At 41.6% G+C, this 23,221-nt stretch overlaps 1 protein-coding gene across 4 annotated transcripts in view; it reads left to right on the top strand.

Moving 5' to 3' along the window:
* LOC123957468 (protein diaphanous homolog 1-like) overlaps positions 1-23,221 on the top strand; it is a 131,477-nt gene that overhangs the window by 43,944 nt on the left and 64,312 nt on the right. For all 4 annotated transcript variants that reach the window (XR_006821798.1, XR_006821799.1, XM_046030288.1 and 1 more), the window contains exons 12-18: positions 1,296-1,412; positions 3,836-3,951; positions 6,507-6,571; positions 7,900-8,079; positions 10,059-10,583; positions 12,037-12,151; positions 12,304-12,312. Coding sequence is in view for 2 of the 4 variants with exons in the window: in XM_046030288.1 (XP_045886244.1) it covers positions 1,296-1,412; positions 3,836-3,951; positions 6,507-6,571; positions 7,900-8,079; positions 10,059-10,583; positions 12,037-12,151; positions 12,304-12,312 (1,127 nt within the window). In the remaining 2 variants the exon portion in view is untranslated. The remainder of the gene's footprint in view (positions 1-1,295; positions 1,413-3,835; positions 3,952-6,506; positions 6,572-7,899; positions 8,080-10,058; positions 10,584-12,036; positions 12,152-12,303; positions 12,313-23,221) is intronic.

Genomic DNA, 23,221 nt, shown 5'->3' with positions numbered 1-23,221 from the left:
TGACCACTTATTTTTTCAAGGTTAGATGCAAAATTAATATTTTCATACTTAATAGGCATTATCGATCAGGCTACAGGGACATTGTAAGCTTTTGTGGACTTTATTGCATTCAAAATTGTCTTTGACAATTAGCATCTTACAGACATTAGCTATTCATCTGTAGTGTTGAATAGTGTAAACAGCAAAACATCAAGGTGTCAAGGAAATTTATTTATCATTATACAACACAAGGTTGTACAACAAAATGAAAGTTTGTAGGCCCTTCATGCTACACATTAAACTCACCAGTCCCACATGAAATAAATAAAATATACAATTATTTATAATACAGATATACATACGAGAATATAAACAGTGGCAAGATAGTGATGATAACATATTTTGTATATATATAATTTATTTATTTATTTATTTATTTAATAAAACATCCAATCACTGGTGGACACTGGTGTTATTGCTTTATTGCAATTACATTATTACATTGAATGGTGATTTTATTATACAGACAAGTCAAATTAGGTACACAACAATAATAGAAACTACTAAGTTAAGTGTTTATTTCTATTGTTGTATTTGGACTTGTTCATGCTACACTTTGATATATATATATATATACTTTGATATCTTTGTGAATAAATGCTCTCTGAACATTTCACCACTTTGTGAAAAGAATGGGGCCCCTGGACCTGAGATGAGTCTCTTTATAGCGTTATTCAATGCAAATATGGTCTCTCTCTATAAAACCAGAATTTCTAAACTGATTTTGTCTGATTTGAAGATACATCTTTAAAAGGAGGCATTCAAAGGACGTTGTTTTCAATGCGTACTGTTTTTGGCTATTTGACTTAATCTGCCAAACAGGATGATTAGCTTTTTGATAAAAATAAAGTCACCCTTACTATAACTGTTCTTTAAAAAAACAGCAGTACTGTAGTTCTGCTTGCTGCTTTTGCCATGCAGTTTTGATTTTCAACACCAGGTGTCTCCCAGGCGTGGCCATTACAGTGTTAACAGTCTATCTTTGTGTTTATCATGTATGCAGGCAGCAGATACATTGTTGGAGTGGGGAGGACAATGTAACAAATTCATTTTGAGAAACATAAACATACTTGTGTAATAGATTTGACTGTGATATGACACTGAACCTATACAACAAAGATTATTAGATGGACCCAGTCTGCTCTCTTCCTGGCTGATTTCACAGTAATTCTACAGTGCAGAAATTACAGTGTTCATATTTGTGTTAAACTCTTCTATTCACTGTGTTAATTGAGCCTTAACTGGGTTTCCTTCAATGATGTGAGGGAAGTGTTTGAGATCCTATTCAACACTGTGAAGGAATCTAAGGCTGAAGGCTACTTCCTGTCCCTGATGCAGCACCTGCTGCTGATCCGTAATGATTATTGGGCCAGGTAACACATGAACATATACACACTCATACATAATCACACATGCTCACACATTCACATATTAGAGTTGATTTGTGACAACAGACTAGATGTTGTGTCATCAGGGATTTACTTACCACTGCTGTTCAATTATTGTGATAAATAAATTGTAATTTATGGGTAATAAAAACTAAAATAAGGCTAATTGTTAACATTTTCTGTGTGTATGTATAAATGTTCGATTTGGGAAACCGACTTCAGAGTCAATAATGCAGCAGAGAAAAAGCAGTAGTCTTTAGCATCCAGAGCCTCATCCCAAATGATTGTTTCATATTGATATTGTGGTTTATGTAAATAAAGAATGCTGATTTTGGCAATATCATTCAGCCATATCATATACATGCAGGAAAGTACTTATGTAACTATCACTGGCAATTTGTTCTGCAGTACCTACAAGAAACTTAGAAGTACATCCTTCCTTTTCTTCAATTCCCTCTCTTCATCCACATCTCCCTCCTTTCAGTCATTTCCTCCATTTACTGTTTGTTTTCTAGAGCACCGTTCAAAGGCTGAGAAATTAATACATGCAAAGAAGTTTAATTCCATTTTAATAGAAATTAATGCCATCACCTCTTATCACCAGAAATATGCTAATGTTTCTCTCCCCGTGTCTTTCAAAGCCCTTGGGGTTTTAGCTTGGGAAACAGAGGAGAAAGGAAGAGTGACTGATTGAATGACATGGGGTAGAATGATGTTAAGGACAAGCCCACAGTTGTACGGAATAGTGCATGCACATTTCTAGCCGCATGTCCACTCCGTAACACACGAGGGCAGGAAAGCTTTGCTTTCACAGAAAACAAAACACACACAAACATGTGCATGCACACATTTGAGTTGCATTAGTTTTGTTGTTGGTCCAGTGTTGCCTTGATGGTATCAGACAGGCAGGAAATTGTGGTTTATTTTTAACACAGTTTGGGAGGATGGAAAAAGTAGATTGGCCCAAACAAATAGTCCAAAGTGAAGTATTTTTACCTCCCCTCTCTTCCATCCCTCCTTCTTTCCTATCCTGCTTTCTCCATCCAGGTGATCCAGTGGAACACAGTAGAGGTGGTCTGTAATAGACTCCACAGAGAGACAGGAAGTGTAGGTGGGAGGGAGAGCTTGTAGAGTGGCACAAAAGAGTGCTTGATAATTACAAAGATGAAAAGAAAAGGGAGGTGCAGTGTGAGACAGTAATGAGACAAAATGGAGAGTTGAGGTAAATTGCTTGGTAGTTGTTGAGAGAATAAGGGTAGGGACATAGAGGGAATGGAAGGGCTAGCATTTGTGTGGGAATAAATAAAAGAGTACCTGCTGCGTTGGTCTTTTTTCATTCTTAGTCTTACTGTTTGTTTCAGTCTCAAGTGGAGATGGAGGCTTGGTAATTTATAAGAATACACAAATGCACTCATTAGAATGGTCATGCTAGTCCTGCACATAATGTGCATGTGCACAGACTGTAGAGGGCTTAATAGATATAGTTTAGAAATCTGACAGGGACATCTCTATATATATATTTTTAGGATTTATCAAAATGTATATACCCTTAGTCCTACTAACCACCTTGTTACTTGTATAAATAATGTCTAAATTGAATGTGTTCAGGCTCATGAAGGATGCCAGATTTAGGATGTAGTCAAACACAAATATATTTCACTTTGACTCAGTTTTTTTAAAATGACACTAGATGTCTCTCTCGCTCCACGGATAAATCAAGCTTAAGAGAAAAAAAAAAAACTTGAAGTATAGTGAAGGAGTGAAATAAGTGTTAGACAAAGGCAGAGTGACTAAGAGAGACAAGGGAGGGAGGGAGACAGAATAAATAAAGTATTGAGTTTGTGACTCTGGCAGCATCTAATGGGGTCAGGGAATAAGACACCTCCAAAATTGAGTGTCTGTGTGAAGCTGGCTTGATCAGACACGGGGCGCTGGACATACACCAACACACTCTCACGGACACAGTTGCACACCATCAATCTTTGTGACAAGAAACTCAAACTGTCGTGCTCACAGAGACAGCCAATCTCAGTTGCAGACAAAGACAAAGCATGCATGTTCACACATTTGTCTGAACAAATGAACCTACTGGCTCTTTGTCAATCCCATCCACTGCTCACAGATTTCTTGTCATTGCAGAGTAGAGTGGTAGTGTAAAATATATACATTAGCAATAATTCTCATTGTGGACATAACATGTACAGTATGGTGTAGACAGTGAAACTTTTTTTTTCTCACAGTACCAAAAACTATATATACTATATTTTTTATATATATAATATAAACTCTCCTTCTTTGTTGTCACCCTCCTTCCACCCATCTCATCTTATCTTCCCCCTGTCTTTCTCCTTTTCTTTTTGTCTCCTGATCCATCTCTCTGTAAATCTGTCACTCCCTCCCTCCTGCAGGCCTCAGTATTACAAGTTGATGGACGAGTGTATCGCTCAGATTGTGCTTCACAGGAATGGAGCGGACCCTGACTTCAAGTGCCGTAACCTCAGTCTCAACATTGATGGCTTGATAGGTGAGCTGTGAGACCAGAACACACACGTGATCAAGTCTTTCCCTTTCTCTCTCTAAGTGTACATTGTTCCTTCTTGCCCATCATCCAACAAATCAAACACAAAATGCATATAGACCAGTAAAATCTGACTTTGCTGCTCACTACTGTATGATCAACCATATTTCACTTTTGGCCTACCCTACTCCAATCACTGACAGGATTGCCGTTTTATTGTCACTGGCATTGTACTTGCCTTTTGTTATTTGATCGTAATTAATGTGTCATGTCTTATCTATGTGGTTGACACGTGTAGTGACCCAGGGACACCACAGGGTGGAGCCAGAGTGTGAGTGTGTGTCAGTGTGGGCTGAACTGTGCTACAGGTTTTACAGTCATAGGTCATTGGTTTAAAACGAATGTTGTCAAGAGGATAAAAGCTTTATCAAACTAAGCAATCCCAGACTGTGATTTCAAAAATCAGTAGGTCGTATTTCTTTGTCCTCTTCCAGTGTTTGATCCCTGACACACAATGATAGATTGGTTAGATGGTACCTGTGGTGGTGAATGTATTAATAAAATAGAAGTCATCAGTGCTCACGTACATGTGTCGGCAAGCATTCTCTATGTTCTCAGTTCTTCAGGTCTGTCTTAAAGAAATAATGAGGTGCCCATATGAACGTTGAAACGTTGAAACTTTTCTTCCTCCTTTTTAATACTGGCCATTAAAAAGATTTCAAGAAAATTGCAATAGGTGCATCTCCAATTCTAAAAAGACTAACTTTGCAAGATACTAACTTAATTTGACCAACTCAGACTGCTGAAGCCTTATATTAACTTAATTATACTTAATAACCATAATTCAACTTATGCAATACTTGTTTTGCATAGAACGAGGGCCATAGATTTTGTCTGTCATCACTTCCATTAGAAATGCATTAGGAAAGGATTTTTTAATGGGCAGTATGAAAAGAAGGAATGACAACAGCAACTGGTTGAACATGCACATAGGCACCTGACAGTTGCTTTAAGACACACTTGAAAAATTGTGAACATATCCTCTTAAGTGCCCATGAGCAAGACACAGAATCCCTATCGGCTTCAGGGGTATTCTATGGGGATCAAGAAACTATAATGATGGAAACAGATGCATCTAGTTTTCTGTCAATCTTTTCTTGTAGATTCGTGGACTTACATGATACCTCTAAATGTTGACTAGGAAACACCTGCTGTCTGTAGTAAACTAAACCAGAACAGAATGGAGGTGCAGGCCATGTCTCAAGAGTTCAGTACTCCTTTATGGCAGGTCTCCGTTGCTCACCGTAGGAGGCTCTAATTGCACTGCTTCTAAATGTGTCCTGACACACACACACACACACACACACAGGCTGGCTGGCCTCCTTTAAGGCTGCCAGAGTTATTATCGGTGGAAAGCAGCCCAATTCTGCCCTGCATGCATTATTTAGTGTTTTTCTTTGAACTCTGAAATTCAGCACAGTTTTCCCCCCACATTCTGGCTCCCTTAGTGCTCTCTATTCGAAGTTTGTCCCATTTAGCCTAGCCACCACGACAGAAGTAAACCGCCCCCTCCTCCCCTCCATTAGACATCCAATAACCACATAAACTCATACACAAATGCACAGTCTGACATTGTATGTCGGTTGGCATATTATTGTGAGGTTCTTTCATCCGGCAAAAATCTTCTCTTTCACAAAATAGATTACTAATTTTTCTCTGGCTTGCTTACTAGCTTATCTAGACATAAGGAATCTTACATAGTTTGACTCCCTTTTTCACTTGCCACGTTTTCATTACAACTGAAGCCTCAAACTTTATCCCTTCACAATCTTTATAATTCACTTTCACAGGTTTATGTAATTTCTTCGTTTTCAGCTTTTCACAGCTCTTCTATCTCTGCTATCTGTCTATTTGATCTCTCACCTGGGGATCATGATTAGCTGTCTTTGATCCAGTGACATTGTGGCATTCATCTTGAAGTTAATTAGCTCTTTTATTGCACATGCTCGGTAAGCCCTTGGGCACTAAACCACCTGTAGACCCTGCAATTATTTGGTAAAGGTACCCTGTTGGTCAGCTCATATCCTTCTCACTTTTACAGTGTTATTTGGTCTGTTTTTAAGGGGTGGATATAAGACTTTGAAACAAAGTGGTGTGAGATGTATTTCACATAGAGAGAAATTAATGTGCTCCCTCCTCCTCTTTTGCACCTGCACACAGTCAGACAAAGTTGTATGTATTGGAGGCTTAAAAGGTAATGATGTGTAGAAGCAGCGTGCAACAGATGGCATCCTTTTAATAATGAGATGCCTCTGCTATCGTCTCACAGATCTTGACTTTGAGTAGTGTGACAAGGGAAAATATGGAAGCACAAAGGACTCTTGCTCTGTGTGTATGCTTCTGTTTGTGAATGTATGTGTGCACACAGCATGTGCCAGACGGAAGGGTGCGATTTTCACGGCCAGAAGTGTACGGATGCGTTGTCTGAAATCCTCATCTTATCCACCACCTTTTTCCCTCTTTCTCTTTTCCTTTGTCTGTCCAACTTTGTTTGTCCACAGACAACATGGTGGACCAGACCAAGGTGGAAGCCAGCAAGGCCAAGGCAAATGAACTGGAGAAGAAGGTGAAATACTCACCAGTTAATTCACATCACAACAACAGCCTGCCGTGAAGACATATTTACATGTCAACCCAGAAGCACACAAGCTGTTACAATCATATAGACACAAAAGAAAATCAGACATTGTAAAAGCTAACATTTGCCCCTCACACATAGACACATTGGGATTGTAATGAAATTCTGTGCGACTAGCGTCTGGCTGACATGGGATGACAAAAGAGAACAAGGAAAGGAACAGAGGTTGACTAAGAGAATGAGCACACACATGGCTGACAGACACATACTAATACAGGCTAAATCAAAAAACACAAGCTACACACACACACATTCACACAAGGGGGTAAATGCCTTGATTGCGGTATGCTGCTACCCTGATGTTTCTGTCCTAGTGACAGGATAATTGCAAAGAGGGAGCTGAAACTAGCCTTCATTCAGGCTCTCATAAAGACACACACTCTCACATGGGATCATATCCATTTAAAGCACACACATCCACACAAGCACACATTACATGAACACACTTGGATTAATTTTTGTTGACCACACACACCATAGTGCTAGTTGTGTATGATGGGGTAATTGCAGGCAGTCTCTTTGGCAGGAATTAGGCATGAGGCTGACAGGACTGACAGCGAGAGTAACGGATCTGCTGTCGGCAAATTAAACAGCCATGTGTGTTCATGGATTCATCTGTTTAAATACTCTTATCCTGTTTGTCAAATGTCCTAGAAGAAAATTTATGAAAATGAGAAAAATAAAAATTGGGGGTAAAATGTTTTTCTCTTTTTTTTTTCTTTTTTTTTTTAAAGACATAAAAGCTTTAAAATGGAAGTGAGCTCATACAAGTGCACTGAAGCATTCTAACTCAATAATTGACACTAATTTGCAGTGCAAATTATACAATGCAACTAAAAGCACTAGACTGCAGGAAATGGCTTCTACAGGTCTTTGGGATACAGAAACTGAAAGGGATGGAGACTAAAAGCTTGTGCACACAAACACACCTTGCCCCACATTTCACTGGAGAACACTGATGTTTTGGTACCTTCAGAGTTGATATTTACTTGGTTTACTTTTTTGTTTTTTTTTACTTTTTTCAGTCATAAAATTTTATTTTTTATAAAATTATGTAGTAGTGCCCCTTCTGAATTACAGAAGCACCACACAGCACAGCATCCGTTATATATTAATATTACACAGCCAACATGAATCCTTGTTTGAAATTGACAATCACACAAATATTGTTAAGTCACCAAAAAAGGCTACCCAGCACTTTTTAGGATTGTGTAACCGAGTCTGTCCCTCTCTGTGACCCATTACATGTGTATTAGCTGGATGCAGAGCTGACAGCACGCCACGAGTTGCAGGTGGAGCTGAAGAAACTGGAGGGTGACTATGAGCAGAAGCTGCAGGACTTGAGCCAAGAAAAGGAACAGCTGGCCACTTCTAAGCTGGACCGAGAAAAGGAGAACCAGGGACTACAACAACAGCTAAGCGCTCTGAAACAGCAGGTACACACAAACACATACACACACCCACCAGTCTATGTGGGGCTCAATGCCTTTTTAATTTAAATAACTCAAAATCTAAATGAAAGCTGGTTGCGATTTTATTTTTACTGTGGAATATTGAGCCAATAGGCTAAACGGAATAAGTTCTCTCAGTAGGTTTACGTGAATTAATCATAAGGTAAATGCCTGAATTTACTGAATTAAACATAAGTTGAACACTGTATGACACATCCAGAAATAAATGTGGCGAGCTGACCCGCTCAAATAGTTCACTCAGTATTTCTAACATTGCTTCATGCCATTGTCCGTATAAAAGAACCAAAACATTATGACAGAATCGATTAAGATTGCGTCTTGGAAAAACATACACACAAAACAGAAACTTCTGCTAAAGCTGAAAGAAGTAAAATATTTTGAGGCTTAGAGAAATACAATATTGGAGAAGTCTAAGTACCAAAAAGTTGTCTAACATCTATCCATGCCCACACAAACACAGAAGCCCCCTGGCCTTAAATGATTTTGCCAACTGCTAGCATGGCACAAAAAGAGGAAAAAAACTAAAAGGATATTGTGGGAAGAAGCCAAATCCTTTAGAGATTAAGAAACCCAATAAAAACATGGGAAGTGGGGGAATAGGAGTATAAAGACTGACTAAAGGGAGAAGAAAGAAGAAGAAATGGAAGGGATGGAGATGGGACAGACTGAATTTTTTAAGGCCAAGATACACAGGCAGGGTGGTGTGCGTGTGTGTACACTCATACAGTAGGGAGGCAAAGATGAGGATTGTTTAGCTGTCAGTGTCCTGCTGCCACACCAGCTGGACTCACAGTGACACCCAAACTCACTAACACACCAAGTGACCCAGAACAGTTTGCCTCTGTGCATGTGTGCGCATAACCACATGAAGATGTTCCTGTGTGTGTGTGTGTGTGTGTGTCTGTCAGTAAGAGAACTACGGCTTCCAAAATGAGCCTCATCCAAAGTGGCCGATGCCAGTGGAGTCATCTTCTCACCACGCAAAAGCCCAAACACACACACTAACACACAGACACATGCACACAGTTGTCCAACGCACAACAGCATCAGCAGCCAGGCATCTAACAAGCTTCTCATACTAAGATGGCTCACTTTCTCTGTGTTTGAGGCACTGCCCATCGAAGATTTCTTCACATGTAGAGATCTCTCACTGTCCTTCCGTGTGATGCTGTGCCCAACTCTTCATCTGCTGCCTCACTAAGAAAGCTTGCCTCTGAGGCCCTTCATGTCTGTTACTGTCTGTCTTCTTTTCAAAGTCCGAGGAAACAACACAAACAATTTGTTACGCTGCATACGACACTCTTTCACACATATACATGCACTCTATTTACACTTTACTCATAAGAACACGTACAGTAAATACACTTCTCTATACTTGTGCGCTTTTAATCACATACAGTACATTCCCATTTAAGCCCTTCAAATCGCCTTCTCTCATAGGCCTGTATTAGCTAGCGAACTTTAATGACTTGGACAATTTTCTAAAGAATCGCTGATGTAAATACTAGAATTAGTATTTCAGTGTTGAAATAAAACAATTTAAAAGTTTGTCCTCCTCTTTAAAACTTCTTCTTTTGAATTCCTCTGTGGACTTAATTCCCCCCTGCTATGTTTTTCTCTCTGCGCCTTGTTGTCCATTCTCTCCCCATCTTTCTCAACTCAATCCTCCCCAGGCTTTAATCCCTTTCTGTCACTCTTTCCCCTCTTTTGTTCTGCCTTTTTCCCCCCATTCAAATCTAATCACTCTGTTGGCATCGCTGTTCATTGGAAATGATGGAAATTGGCACATCTTTACAAAATTAATGTCAGTTCAAAGAATAAACAATATATAGTCAAGACACATTCATATGATAAATTACTGTATATGGTTTTTAAAAAATACAGTAGTATGTCGATTGGTTGATTAATCAATACTTATGATAACATGTCTCACTTCCCTGCAGATTGAAAAGCTGTCTAAAGATCTGGAAGAGGCCAAGACTAAAGTTGTCACAGTTACTGTTCCTGTGCCAACACCTGGTTTGCCCCCTCCACCACCTGCCCCTCCTCTCCCTGGCCAGAATGCAGGTATGGTCCCCCCTCCTCCACCTCCGCCCCCACCACTACCAGGCCATGCAGGTATGCCCATTCCCCCACCACCTCCTTTACCGGGTAATGCCTGTATTCCGCCTCCTCCTCCCCCACCTCCTTTACCAGGCATGCCAGGACCGCCACCACCCCCGCCCCTCCCTGGCATGCCAGGACCGCCACCCCCTCCACCCTTACCTGGGATGGGACCACCACCACCGCCACCGCCACCTGGGGGTCCTGGTTTCCCTCCTCCACCGCCAGGCCCAGGCATGCCTCCACCTCCACCATTTGGCATGGGGGGCTGGGGTCCCCCTGCCCCACCTTCTCTGCCTTTTGGGCTCCAGCCTAAGAAGGAGTTCAAGCCTGAGGTCCAGCTGAAGAGAGCCAACTGGAGCAAGGTCAGTCCTAAGATAGTTTAATATATTATCAATACTCAAAGCGATTGCAAAATTGTCAGTTATTTATCTGGGGGGAAAAGGAAATTCACATTTATGTCTACATTCTTTGATTCATTAAATGATATAAAAGTTATTTTAAAGTTTATATGTGTTTTTTTTTGCTAGCTCAGGGTGTGCCTTTTTATATGTGCAACAGTGTGAGAGAAATGTGAAATGGAGCTTTAACAGTGAGATTCTGACCTAAAGTGACTTGCATGCATACGTGTATCTCATGACTATGTGCTTCATGTTCTTCTCCTCCCTCTCATCTGTGATGGTTAAAACATCAAAACAGCCCTCTGTCTTTCTTTAGCCTAAAGCTACTGTTTAATGGCTTCAGCAGACTTCATCAGCATTTAGTCTCTCGCTCTCTCTCGCTCTCTCTCGCTCTCTCTCGCTCTCTCTCGCTCTCTCTCGCTCTCGCTCTCTCGCTCTCTCTCTCGCTCGCGCTCTCTCTCTCTCTCTCTCTCTCTCTCTCTCTCTCTCTCTCTCTCTCTCTCTCTCTCTCTCTCTCTCTCTCTCTCTCTCTCTCTCTCTCTCTCTCTGGTGAGTGTTTGACAAGGATGTCACAGAAATTGCTTTTTAATAAGCCTTCTTCTTTTAACTGCGCCACTGAAAGATAATTAAATTGCTGCTAGAAAGGACAGTATTCTTTTGTAATTTAAATTAACTTTTTTTCTGGCTTGCTCATCCTCATTTTGTGTGCTCTCTTGCTTTCTTTCTTGCTCCTTCAGCTCATGCCCATATCACATTTCCTTTCCCTACTCTGTCTTTTCCATCCTACGCCCCCATCCCCGAGGCTTTGTCCATAATGAAAGGACTGATATCTGTAAATTTACTAACACTGTTTTCTCACTCACTCTCTCGGTTTCACTTTCTCTTTGTCTCTTTTCCTTTGATGAGAGCGCTCAGAAAGTGAAGGAAAAACATGCAAACTTAATTGTGACTTGTGACCAGAACGGAGAGAGGGGACCTGAGGAAGGCTGAAGCAAGAAAGAGTAGGGGGAGGAAAAGAGGTGCAACCCTCTGTATTTCTTTGCATTTCTGTGTCTGAAGCTCAAGACACTTTGTGGTAGAATCAGTTTGTGAAGAGTAGAGAAAATGACTACTTGTTTTCTCCTGTTCCTTTCCTCTTTGTGCCTGCCTTTCTTCCTTCCTTCACCATTCTCCCCTCTCTCTGCTATCATACCCGTGCCTCTTCCTTTTACAGCCCTGCTGTTTCTTTTGTCCTGTCGACTTTTTTATCCGATCATCTCATTGTTTGCCAGGTGCACAGATGACCATTTTTGGAAAATTGAGTCAATTTGATGATATAGTTATCTAACGGATACAATACATCTCTCTCTCTCTATCGCTCTCCTTCATTTTGTCTCCCATCTACTCTCTCTGTACATATGGCATTTCTTTCTCTTAGATTGGGCCTGAGGACCTCTCTGAGAACAGTTTCTGGACCAAGGCAAAAGAGGACAAATATGAGAACAATGAGCTCTTTGCCAAACTCACCCTGGCCTTCTCCTCGCAGACAAAGAGTGAGTGTGTGGCTTGTGTGTTTTTACTACTGCTGTTATCATGTTGTGTTTCACAATAATGAGCAATGTCTCTCTCTGTGTCTCATCTCTCCTGCATCCCTCCTCTCCCTCCCCGACTTGCCTTTTCAATCCTCCTGCTTGGCTTCCATCAGCCACTAAAGGTAAGAATATCACGCACACACTTACATTTTGTCCTTTTTTCACATATCATCCCCAGCCTTTCTCACCCTTCCCTTCCTCTGCTTGGAGGACATGCTGCACATTTACATTATTCAGCAACGCTGTGTCAAAACAACATCTCACAAGTTCATGAATAAACCACCCACACCTGTGTTTGTATATGTGTTCATCCTTCTCAGTGTGCCCATGACTTGTTGTGCAGAGACAGAGCACTCACTACCGGGTGAGATGAATTGGGACTTGGGGACAGAGGGAGAGATGGACAAAGGGAGGAGGGTAGAGGGAGGGATAAGGAGAAGGTCACTGATGTCCTTTGACTAGCCACCTGCTGTCCTGGCACAAAGCGCTGACACACGGGTGGACGCTCACACGTGCACACCTGTCCACTCCTATCACCTTGTCCCAGTGTCACCGAGCCTTCTGCTCTAACTCCTCCATATTCATATCATAACCGGGACACCAGGAAATCGCAGACGGACAGTGTGTGCGTGTGGGTGTGTATATAATTCCATCTGACCTTCAGATTCAGTCTCGGTACACATACACACACAGACTCTTGCTCATGTCATATACATAAACAGAAGTGCGCATGCACACATGGCTGATGCTGTTGATGTCAGTTAAATGTCAGTGTTGGCAGCTGTCCCATCTGCATTCACCTGTATGACAAGTCCTAACGTCCGCCTGTCACTCGTTGATTTGACCCCCCCATCCCCTTGGCCCGTGCACCCACGCCTCTACTTTTTATTGGGTGAGACAGCCGCCTGTTCCGGTTGATGTCTAATAACCTTTTCTGAGAGCTGACCATAAAGACACCGTGGCCTTTTCATAGCCCCACACCTGTCTCCCTGTATGGATGTACTGTGTGTGTGTGTGTGTATGAGAGAGAGAGAGAGGGATAGAGAGACACACCAGGTCCAGTGTTTTTATCACTCTGTATATGTTTGCTGATTTTTGATAAGTTTTGTAGTTAGGAAGAAACAGTTCTTTAAAAGAGGATTGGAATTTCATTGAGCTCTTGTGTTTTTGTGAGTGTGCATATGTGGTTTAATCCACACTGTCTATGGAGTATGTTCATGAAGGTGTGTCTGTAGCTGTGCATGCACACACGCCCAATAAGCAACCGGTTCTGGTTATGCAGATTGACCCTTCACCCCTCGTCCTTCTTTCTCTTGCTTATACACACAGCTCAAGGCCTAATGCATTCCTCCTGACCTATCTTCCCTATCCTTCTTCTTCACCCTCACCTCTTTGAGACTGGCTTCACTCTTCCTCATCCTCCTGTTCTTCCTCCTTCTTCTCCTCTTATGCCTTCCATTACTCAGTACCCAGCAAAAGCAGATTGACACCACACCGAGCCACCACTGACCCTTCCTGACCCTTCGTCCTCCTCGCCATCAGCGCAGCTGGCTTTGCATGCATACAGACACCCACATAGACGTGCAGGGGGGTAGTGCGCTTAAGGCAGGGTCAGGGGTGTGACCTCTGATGCTTGGTGGAAGAGCAGAGAGCTGATGGTGGGAGACACGGTCTCTGGCTGCCCATGGCTCTCCTGGACACAATTCCACAGTCTGACACAAACACACATACACAGTCTACATACTATATATTTTATCTTTTGCTCTTTATCAATGCAGTTAAATCTATTTTCAGTCTTTATATCTCTACCTAAGTATTCATCTCTGTCTGTTCTCTGTCCCATTGAAAATGAGTCAGTAGTTTAGCTGAGGCCAGTTATCCTTCATGCTAGTGTTCTCTGTCTCTGCTGAGCATGTCAGAAGTTAACGAGACAAATCCTGAAGATAATTAAAAACCTTTATTTTTTGTCTTAGTTGAAGTAATATTACTATTGTCAGGTTAGATGGATTTTTGCCAAAACAAGAGCAGATCCTGTGAAATCCTCCTTAAGAAAGCATCCCCATAAACAGAAGCTGTTATCCCCCACTGAGCATCAATTCTCTGCTAGTTAGTTTATATATTTGTAATGAATCTTTTAGCATCTATAGCAAATATATCATAGAGAATTCCTAAGTCAATGTTTTGGATTTTATTCCAGTCTGGCATTCTTCAGTCACATTTCCCTCAATGACAAATATTGAAGTTGATGGTAAGTAGGGGTGGTCTTTTTGTTTATCCTAAGCACCACCTTTTGTAAAGGAAATATGTGATGATATATTCTTAATAGTAATTCTTAAGACTGTGAGCTGCATTTTTTTATGTTACTTTGAATGTGGTTGAACTGATGCCCAATCTGAGGTAATAGGAAGCTATTGCACTGTACATTTGTTCAGCTTGATGTGATACATAATTCTAGTTCCATCCAGAGTATCCACAAGACTTTATTAGTATGTAACTAGCCAAATACTACTGCAATATTTGTAGTGGAGACATGATACTGTTACACTGCCATCTTCTTCCTGTTTATATTCCTGTCAGACATGTGGAGAAGACAATATAAGTTTTTTTTTCTATTGTGATTTGGGAGGGTTTGTAATCAATTGTAAACAGGCAAGTTGTATAGATGAGCATGTAAGAGTTAGTGTAGTGTATAAGGTTTCAGACAGGAAGCTTATACCCAGATTCTCCGAAGCCAAAGATTCTCATATGCTCACAAAGTAATTGTGTCTGTTGTGTCTACTTTTTAGTATTTTTTCTCTATTTTTCATAGTAATAATGGCAATGATAACGGGTGAACAGAATCCAAACAGAGGTTGACATTTGTATGCATAGTTATCCAAGTGCAGGAGGACAGTGACAAGGCTAGAATTCGTACTCTGTTCATCTAATATGGGTATATATATCCTGAACTGTCCTTTTCTCACTTTTTCATCTGTGTTTGATAGCAGGTGCCTTTTTGAAGTCGACACCTCAGATAGCCCAATTAGCAAAAGAATGAGAGAGTGAGAGAGAGCAAGAGATGGGGAGAGAGGAGGAGGAGGTGGTGGGTGGAAAAAAAGAAGAGTGAGCAGAGGGAAAGGCTGGGCTATAGGGAGCGGCGGTGATTAATTTGATTCGGGAGAGAAAAGGGCCAGGAGCATATATGATTATTAATCCTCATAATTTGAGGATCATTTTCATATCCCAGTTCTCCAGCCTTTATACCCTTCCCACTTTTGTGTCTCAGTCTATCACTGTGTTTCTGTAGTCTGTTGTAGTACAGCGACCTCATTTACCTTTTTCTACACATAGAACAGCGCCTTCCTGTATCACATCTGCTTCCTGTAAAATACAGACAAGTTTATTGCAGATGAATGCATGTTTGTCAGTGCAAGGGTGTCTGTATGCTAGTGTATGTGCTCGAGAGTGGGTGGGGAAGCTCAGCCACATTTACAAACAATTTTAATAACCTAGCCTTTTGATGTCCCTGTGTTCTGAAGAAATCAATTTCCTTCTCTGTAGGTATATATGTTTGTGTGTATGTATATATGTGCGCGTGTATTTGTTTTAATGAACCACCAATCAGCAAGAAAGTGCCGTGTGTGTGTGTGTGTGTGTGTGTGTGAACGCGTGCGCTCGTTCACCTGGGGTCTCTCTTGGGTTGTAAACCAATCAGTTAAACTGGGATGAGATATCTAATGCATTAGCAATAAAAGATCAAGTGGCATGGAGAATTATGGTGCAGTGTTGTTGATTAGGTCATTACATATACTGCTAAACAGAGTTCACAACATTTGGTGACTTGTTATTGTTACAGTGCACTGGCTCAAGGTCATTATCACTTCATTAGCAAGGACATTTTTCTTTGACTAACTCAAGCAAACACACACTCCTTGCACCGTGTGTGTGTGTGTGTGTGTGTGTGTGTTAACAGAACAGCAGACTGATTGCTGGACTGTTACAAAAATGTCAGCTGTGTGATAATTGTTACTGTAGATTTATCCTGGCCATTAGTAAGGCACAGTTAATGGACAATTCTTCATGTGAATCAATAATGTAGTTTGGTGTAACTGTATGACTGCTTATTAGGGTTATTGTAATGGTATTTTTTATACAGAGCCAGAGGAAGAGGGGTTATAGTCGGAGAAAAAATTTAGATTTACAATATAATACTTGGATATGGAAATAAGATTCATTGGATTATATTCACAGAAAGTATGAAACATATTACATGTGTACATTAAAAGTAAATGGACACATTTCATTTACTTAACCGGACCCTCTTGGACCTCAGACCCACCCACATCAGTCTCTCAAATCCTGTGGGGAAACACTGAGTAACAAGCACATTTTGACTATTTAATTTATGCAATGCTAAAAAAAAGGCAAAATAAATGGAAAAAATGTGAATGTACTTCTTTGCTGTACTTTGGTGTTCTGTATTCGGCAAATTTTCTGTTTCGGCTTCAGCCAAGAATTTTCATTTTGGTGCATCCCTACATAAAAGATTGGGGAAGAAGAAAGTGACATCATTGTGACATGCTTTCAAGTGGCTTTGTTGTCCCTCATCAACTGTCTGAAAGCTCCACCTCTTCTCTTATGTCTTCATTGACTCTTGTCTTGTATTATTAATGACTGACAAAAAAATCTGTAAATTTACAACTTTAATCTCATAAATTCTGAGGCTTTTCTCAGAATATTACCCACCTCCCCAAGCTCCATAATTTATTTATGTTTACCTGCAATGGCCCTACAAACCTGCCTACAAACGTTGTCTGATTATACGTGATAGCCACGCAGTCACTGCTCCAGATTTGACAGGCCTGATAAATTACTAGCAAGTTTTTGTTGAAAATGACCACAGGTGAGAAAGGGGAAGACCCTGCTTTTCACTTCAATGGGCAGATGTTTCCTTTCTTCCCTCCCTCCCTCCGTCTCCTCCTCCTCCATCCCAGTTTCATAATCCCCCACAACCCACTTCTAGAAGATGTTTGTTTTCCACTGTTGGAGCCTGGTGTGTGTGTGTGTGTGTGTGTGTGTGTGTGCGCGCGCGTGTGCGTATTTTTGTGTGCATGATTGTGTATAATTAGGGAGCATTTTAGATAACAGTTTATGGGATGTGTAGACTCAGAGACACTTTCTCCTGAGACTCTTTAAAATATGTACTATTAAATCACTTAGATGACTAACTGAGGAATGGGCCCACTGTATTAAGCCATAAGAGTGTTTGCGCACACGTGTGCAATTGTGCAAAATTCGTATTGGTTTTGATAAGCTTGTGTGTAAGTTCTGTGTGTGTGTTTGGACTTGTGTAGCCCACAGTAGCAGGCCTTGTTAATAAATCATGCAGTGTTCAGGCTGGGGCTGTAGAAAGAGAAGCAGGTTAATGCAAGGGTCACTAATGCTGTAGAAAGAGCTGGGGAAAATATCACACTATTCTTTCATGCTATTCTCTCTTATTTGTTCCATTTTTGGATGCAGCCATTTCTTCACTTATATCTGTAATACCTATTTTCTCTCCCTACCTTTTTTTGCCAACAACAAATGACCACACGATTGGATAACTATGGGTCTGTGTAAAGCAGTGTCTGTGAGACACATAAATCTAAAAAGCACCTATAGCCCATATATAGACTAGCTTTTCAATATGCAGGTTTAACCTGTAAATGAAAAGATTTGATGTTTACAGGTTGTGTTGTGTGTTTGTGTGCGCTTTTAAGTGTTTATGTGTGCCGGCGCTTAAGTTTAAATCCTAACTATACCTCCTAAGCCTTCAACAGTAGCGGTGCATTAGGTTGGCTTTGCTTGCTCTCTAAGCCTCGGTGTGTATTCTCAGTGCGGCAATAGCAAGCGTTCCCGCATTCACCATCTCTTTATGGTTGAGGAACAGCCACAAAATGCCGCTCATTCATCAGGCCTTATCAGGTTCAAACACATCTGTGTGTGCTCACATTGCTCTAACTGCCAAATGCAACAGCTCACTTGCATGCACAAGCAGAAGCATACACACGTAGGCGCGCTCACACACACGCTTTTGTCCCACTCATTCTCTTCATTCCAACCTTCTCTCCATCCCTCCCTCGTTATATCTCTCTCCTCTGTTTTACATGCAAATGAGCTAAGTGAGCATGTGTGTACTCATGCCGGAGCATTACCGCTCTGTGTGCCTAATCTCCTTGCTGCCTTTTCTCTTTCCCGGAGATTATCCTGTTTTTAAACGGAATAGGCCTTATTCGCTTCACTCGGCTCCTCTCCCAGCCCGCCAGCCGGCCAGCCAGCCGGCCAGCCAGCCAGCCAGCCAGTCAGCCAGCGTTCCAATCTCCCATCCCAACACCATTACCATTTAAATGTTCCCAGTGATATGACAGCTGAGCGGGGACTGAGAGAACCTATATGTGTGTGTATGTGCTTTTGAGCGTGTGTGTGTGTGTGTGTGTGTGTGTGTGTTTAATTGAGGGATTGGCTGATAAGCTCAAAAGCTTGTTACAGATGCTAAATATCCCCAGTGTTCGTGATTCTGTCTCTCTTCACCCAGGCCAAGAGGGGGAAAACATGAACAGAGATGGAAGGATGCGGGAATGAAGGGATCTATGTATTCACACCTACACTCCTTCCACCTACTCTTATTTCCTGTTTTGCTCCTTGGTCACAGCAGCATACTCTTTTCTTTTTTTTCCCCCTCCGCCTCTGTTTTTCTTATATATGTAGGCTTTGTGTGTGTGTGTGCGTACTTACATGTGTGCATGCCTGCGTCTCTGAAGTGTCATGGTGTTCGTGAAGGTAGAGACGCTTTGGTATTGATGGGTTGAGGATGAAGGGAAATCATACCGAGGCTGTATCTCTGATTAGATATTAATTAGCATATTATTATTATATGCTTATTATTATTATTATTATTAGCAGCATATTAATCATGAGAAAAGGGAGATTTAAAGAGAGGGGAAGAAAGAGTCAAAGTGCAGTGCTGTTAAAAGTGCAGATTGACTGTGGTTGACTGCTCTGCCGTGCGGCATTGACTCCCTCTATTTATTTTTTGCAGTATTAGCTACCTATCCCTGAGGGCAGTGATACACACACACACACACACTTGCGCAGACACATAGACACACACAGGAGATTTAGCCCACTTTGATATCACTGATACCATCCATAAAAAAATGGAGCCGTAAAGAGCAACAACTTGAAAGATGGAGTTGACAAGATAGGAGCATTAACCCCCATCTCCCTTCCTCCTTTTCCTCTTCCCCTTCTCTCTCCTGATTTCCTCATCTCTCTTCTCTTATCTCCGCCTGATAAAGGGGTTCTTATGAAAAGAGACAATGAACGAGGGATGGAACCAGAAAAATGACGGGAGACCGGTGGGGGGTGAAGATAAAGCAAGCTGTAAAATGAGAAAAAGCAAGATAGATGGCAGCAACAGAGGCATTTGAAAGTGTCCTTTAAAGTCCAAAGCTCCTATCTCATTCAAATTGTTTAACAGTAGCCTTAAGCTGCTACTGATGCGGTGTTAGCTAGCTAGTGAGTTATTAGGGTGCTATTAGACTATCTTCCCCATTATGCTGATAGCTCAGGCCATGTCTTCCGGGTTCTCACCATCACCAACTTTCTTAAGGTGCACATTATCTTGTTTATTTCCGTATGTGTGAACAAATGTGTGCGCACACACACTTTGTACTTGGCCGGGGTTTATGTGTGCTCTGTGTGCGCGGGCGGGCGGGCGTGCGTGCGGGCGTGCGGGCGTGCGGGCGTGCGTGCGTGTGTATGTGTTGTAACCTGCCCAGTTTTTTTTTTTGCCGCTGGTGTAAAATGGCCCCTGGTCTCTGGCTGTGTAGGCTGTGTGTAATGTGGATAACCCAGTGGCATTTACACCAGAAACCGATGGTATTTACAAAGCTTGGAGGACCAGTCCATGCTCCACTTTCTGACCTTAATCTGCTACCAGTAATCGTGTGTGTGTGTGTGAATTTATGTGTTTGTGTCATGGATGTGTAGGCATACGAATTTAGACTTGAATGCATAGTTTATGCAAGTACAATAATGCTGTGTGTATATGCCACTTGGTCAGTTACAGTTGGTTTGCTCCTAAGTCTCTGCTCATAGCTGCCTGTTTTGTGTGTGTGTGTGTTTGCATGCTGAAGCCCTTGCTCCATTACTCAGTATCTGCATGTGTCGTGTTCAGTGAGACGTAGGTTCTGCTTCGCCCTCCAGGCTTCTTAATTTTTCACCATGATGTGTGCTACACTACATTGCACTGCATGAAAGTGTACATCTATACCCTCTCCTGCTCTCTCTTCCTCCCTCTCTCTATTCATCTACCTCCTCCGTCCTCATACTCCCCCACCACAACCACCACCCACCCCTCACCACACACACACACACACACGCACGCGTGCCTAATCAAAGCAAGGAGCTCTTTAGATTAGCACTTGAGAAAACTCCCTAAAGACATTCCTTCATTTTGACCATTTTCAGGTACTCTCTTTCCTTCCCGCCACCTCCTCCTTCCTAGCTTTGAATTTTTAACCTCCCCACTGAATAAGAGATGTGGCTGTCCTCGTGGGGAAAGGAAAGTTGGAGGGAGGGCAAGTAATGAAGGCAGGGAGAAGGCGGGGGATGCAGAAGGGAAAAGGTTGTCCCCAAACATGCTTTCACATTTATCCCCCTAAAAACTCCACTCTGTATGCTCAATAATGCATGGCCATCTCTCACTCCCCACCCCTTTCCCCCTCCTCTCATTCCCCTCTTCCTTCATCTCCTTCATCTTCCTCATGTCGGTTCCCCAAGCGCTCATCACTCCACCCAGCAGATTAACTGCAGGGGGAAACTGAGACTGGCAAACCAGGGTGATGGTAGCAGTGCATCAGGGACTAACAGTAAAAGAAAGGGAAAGAAAGCAGATGAGTAATTTGTCATCGTGAGAATGGAGTTACTACTTTAAGTACAGTATTGATCTGTGTGAGTGGGCTTTGGAGCCGTAGAGCTTGGCTGGGCCTGGAAATTGGAGTCTGACTTCACCTAAAACCCCTGAAATTCTATCTTAGCTTGAACAAAGTCTGTGGAGTGACTAAAACCCCCAGTGAATTCTTTAATCATTCCTCAGCTTGTTTTTGACCACTTTCAGAAACACAAAAGGTCCCTGCTTTAACCCTTAACCTGCCTGTTCCTGTTTCACTGGGGCAAGAATATGATTTATCAGTGTAGAGACAGTACAACCTCGATGTGCCGTGATTGCAGAAAGTAGTCAGGAGGACTTGAAGCAGTGCCATTTCAACTGAGATTAAATTACACTATTCACATGTTTTGCACGTGTCTCTTTGCACGTGTTTGTTTAGTATTTATTGTACTGTATTGTAAGGTTTTTCTCTGCTAGAACTGTTGCACTGTAGATGTGCAGCAAGCAGAGTGAAGCATTCAGGATATTGTGCATGCACATGGCATCAGCAACTCCTGTCTGTTTGGGTGAATGGTGTGGTACGCCAGAGACTTCTAAAGATCTCTCAAAGAATGTTTTTTTTAAGTCTGTTCTGGAAAGATTTTGAAGAACCCAGAGAGTTTCATGCTGATTTTTATTCTGAAGCTTTTCCCTTCCCACTGGTTTCTTTGTTTCTAGCCTCAAAGAAGATAGCGGTTTAATACTGCAAGAGCAACAGCCCATAACAGCATTGCAAATACTACTAATAAAATAGAAATAAATTACAGATTGTATTGTATTGGCAGATCTTGAAAACAGATCTCAAATTAGAGTGGTGTGTTCTCTGTATAAAGACAGCTTTTTTCCTTTCAAATTTTATTTATTTATTTATTTATTTTAATGAATATCCAAAATTACAGTATTATTGGCAGTTACATTTTAAAGATATTCAGAGCTGTAAAGCTTTCTGCATAGATCTACAAACATGTTGCTTTACCTTTCTTCCAGACTTCCAGAAAAATGTGGGTAGCACTTGATGCAGTGCTGCGGCTTTTATGGGAGAAAGTTACTAAGTTGTTTGTTGGCTCACTAGATAGTTGGCTAACCCAAGAAAGTTATAAGCTTGCAGCCACTATGGGAAAGCGCACATTTTTGAGAGCTGGATTGATGATAACAAGTATGCTGCTTGATTGAAGCCAGTTGGAGAAAACGGATATCAATGCCACTGCATTGTTTGCCAGAGTATCTGGTTAAAATCTGCAGTCTGAAACTCATGACTGCTTGACAACCCAATACGTCAGTATTTGTAAGTAGTAAGGTTCAGTATTAAGGTTTTCAGCTTCTTCTCTAGTGTACAGCTTCTTTTGTTTATTTGTTACTCGTAGGTTTATTCTGCATAGCATTCATATGATTTTCGTGCTATTTAGGAGAGAAAAACAAGCAGGAGAGATTATTGTCATGCAGATACAGGTGGATGGAGACTAATCTTGGATCAACAGACGAGAAGACGGATGGCGTTATTGAGGGTAGAGTGAAGGAGAGAGGCACAGAATGAATGAGGCTCGGAGAAGGACGAATGGAGGCAAGAGTGATCTGTGTACGATTGAAGAGAGCACTGAGGGAGGGAATGAAGAAATGACAAATGATCAAAAGGTTAAGAGACATGAAGAGACACGAGTGATTGAGGAGATGGAGATAGAGGAGAGATAAAATGGGGAAATGAGTTAAGTTAGCTGTGTGAGCATGCAAGTGACAAATGAAATGAGAGAATCGAGGTGTTCAGACTGGTCGTAGTGACGTACTGCTTTGCTGGCTGCTGTGAACGCTGCAGGAGAAATGGCCACTGCTGCTCTTAACAAAAGGTGACTTGATCAACATGTGTATCATCCATGCTTTCTTCTCAGTCAGTATACAGTCAGAGAACAGACAGGATGGATGGAGACCTTTCTCTGCCTTTTAGTCTTTCTCTTCTCCTCTGTGCTTCCCTCTCTGAGGAGTGGAACACGTCGCAACATTTTAATGCCTCACTCTTCTGACATTGTTTGGCTCTCTGCTGAATCTCTCCACTTCCCTTCCATTTTCTCTATTCTCCAAATAGGTTA

Source organism: Micropterus dolomieu, linkage group LG19 (genome assembly GCF_021292245.1).
Source record: "Micropterus dolomieu isolate WLL.071019.BEF.003 ecotype Adirondacks linkage group LG19, ASM2129224v1, whole genome shotgun sequence".
Lineage (NCBI taxonomy): Eukaryota > Metazoa > Chordata > Actinopteri > Centrarchiformes > Centrarchidae > Micropterus > Micropterus dolomieu.
Note: the sequence above shows the minus strand (reverse complement) of the source record. Positions and strands in the feature narration are given on the sequence as shown.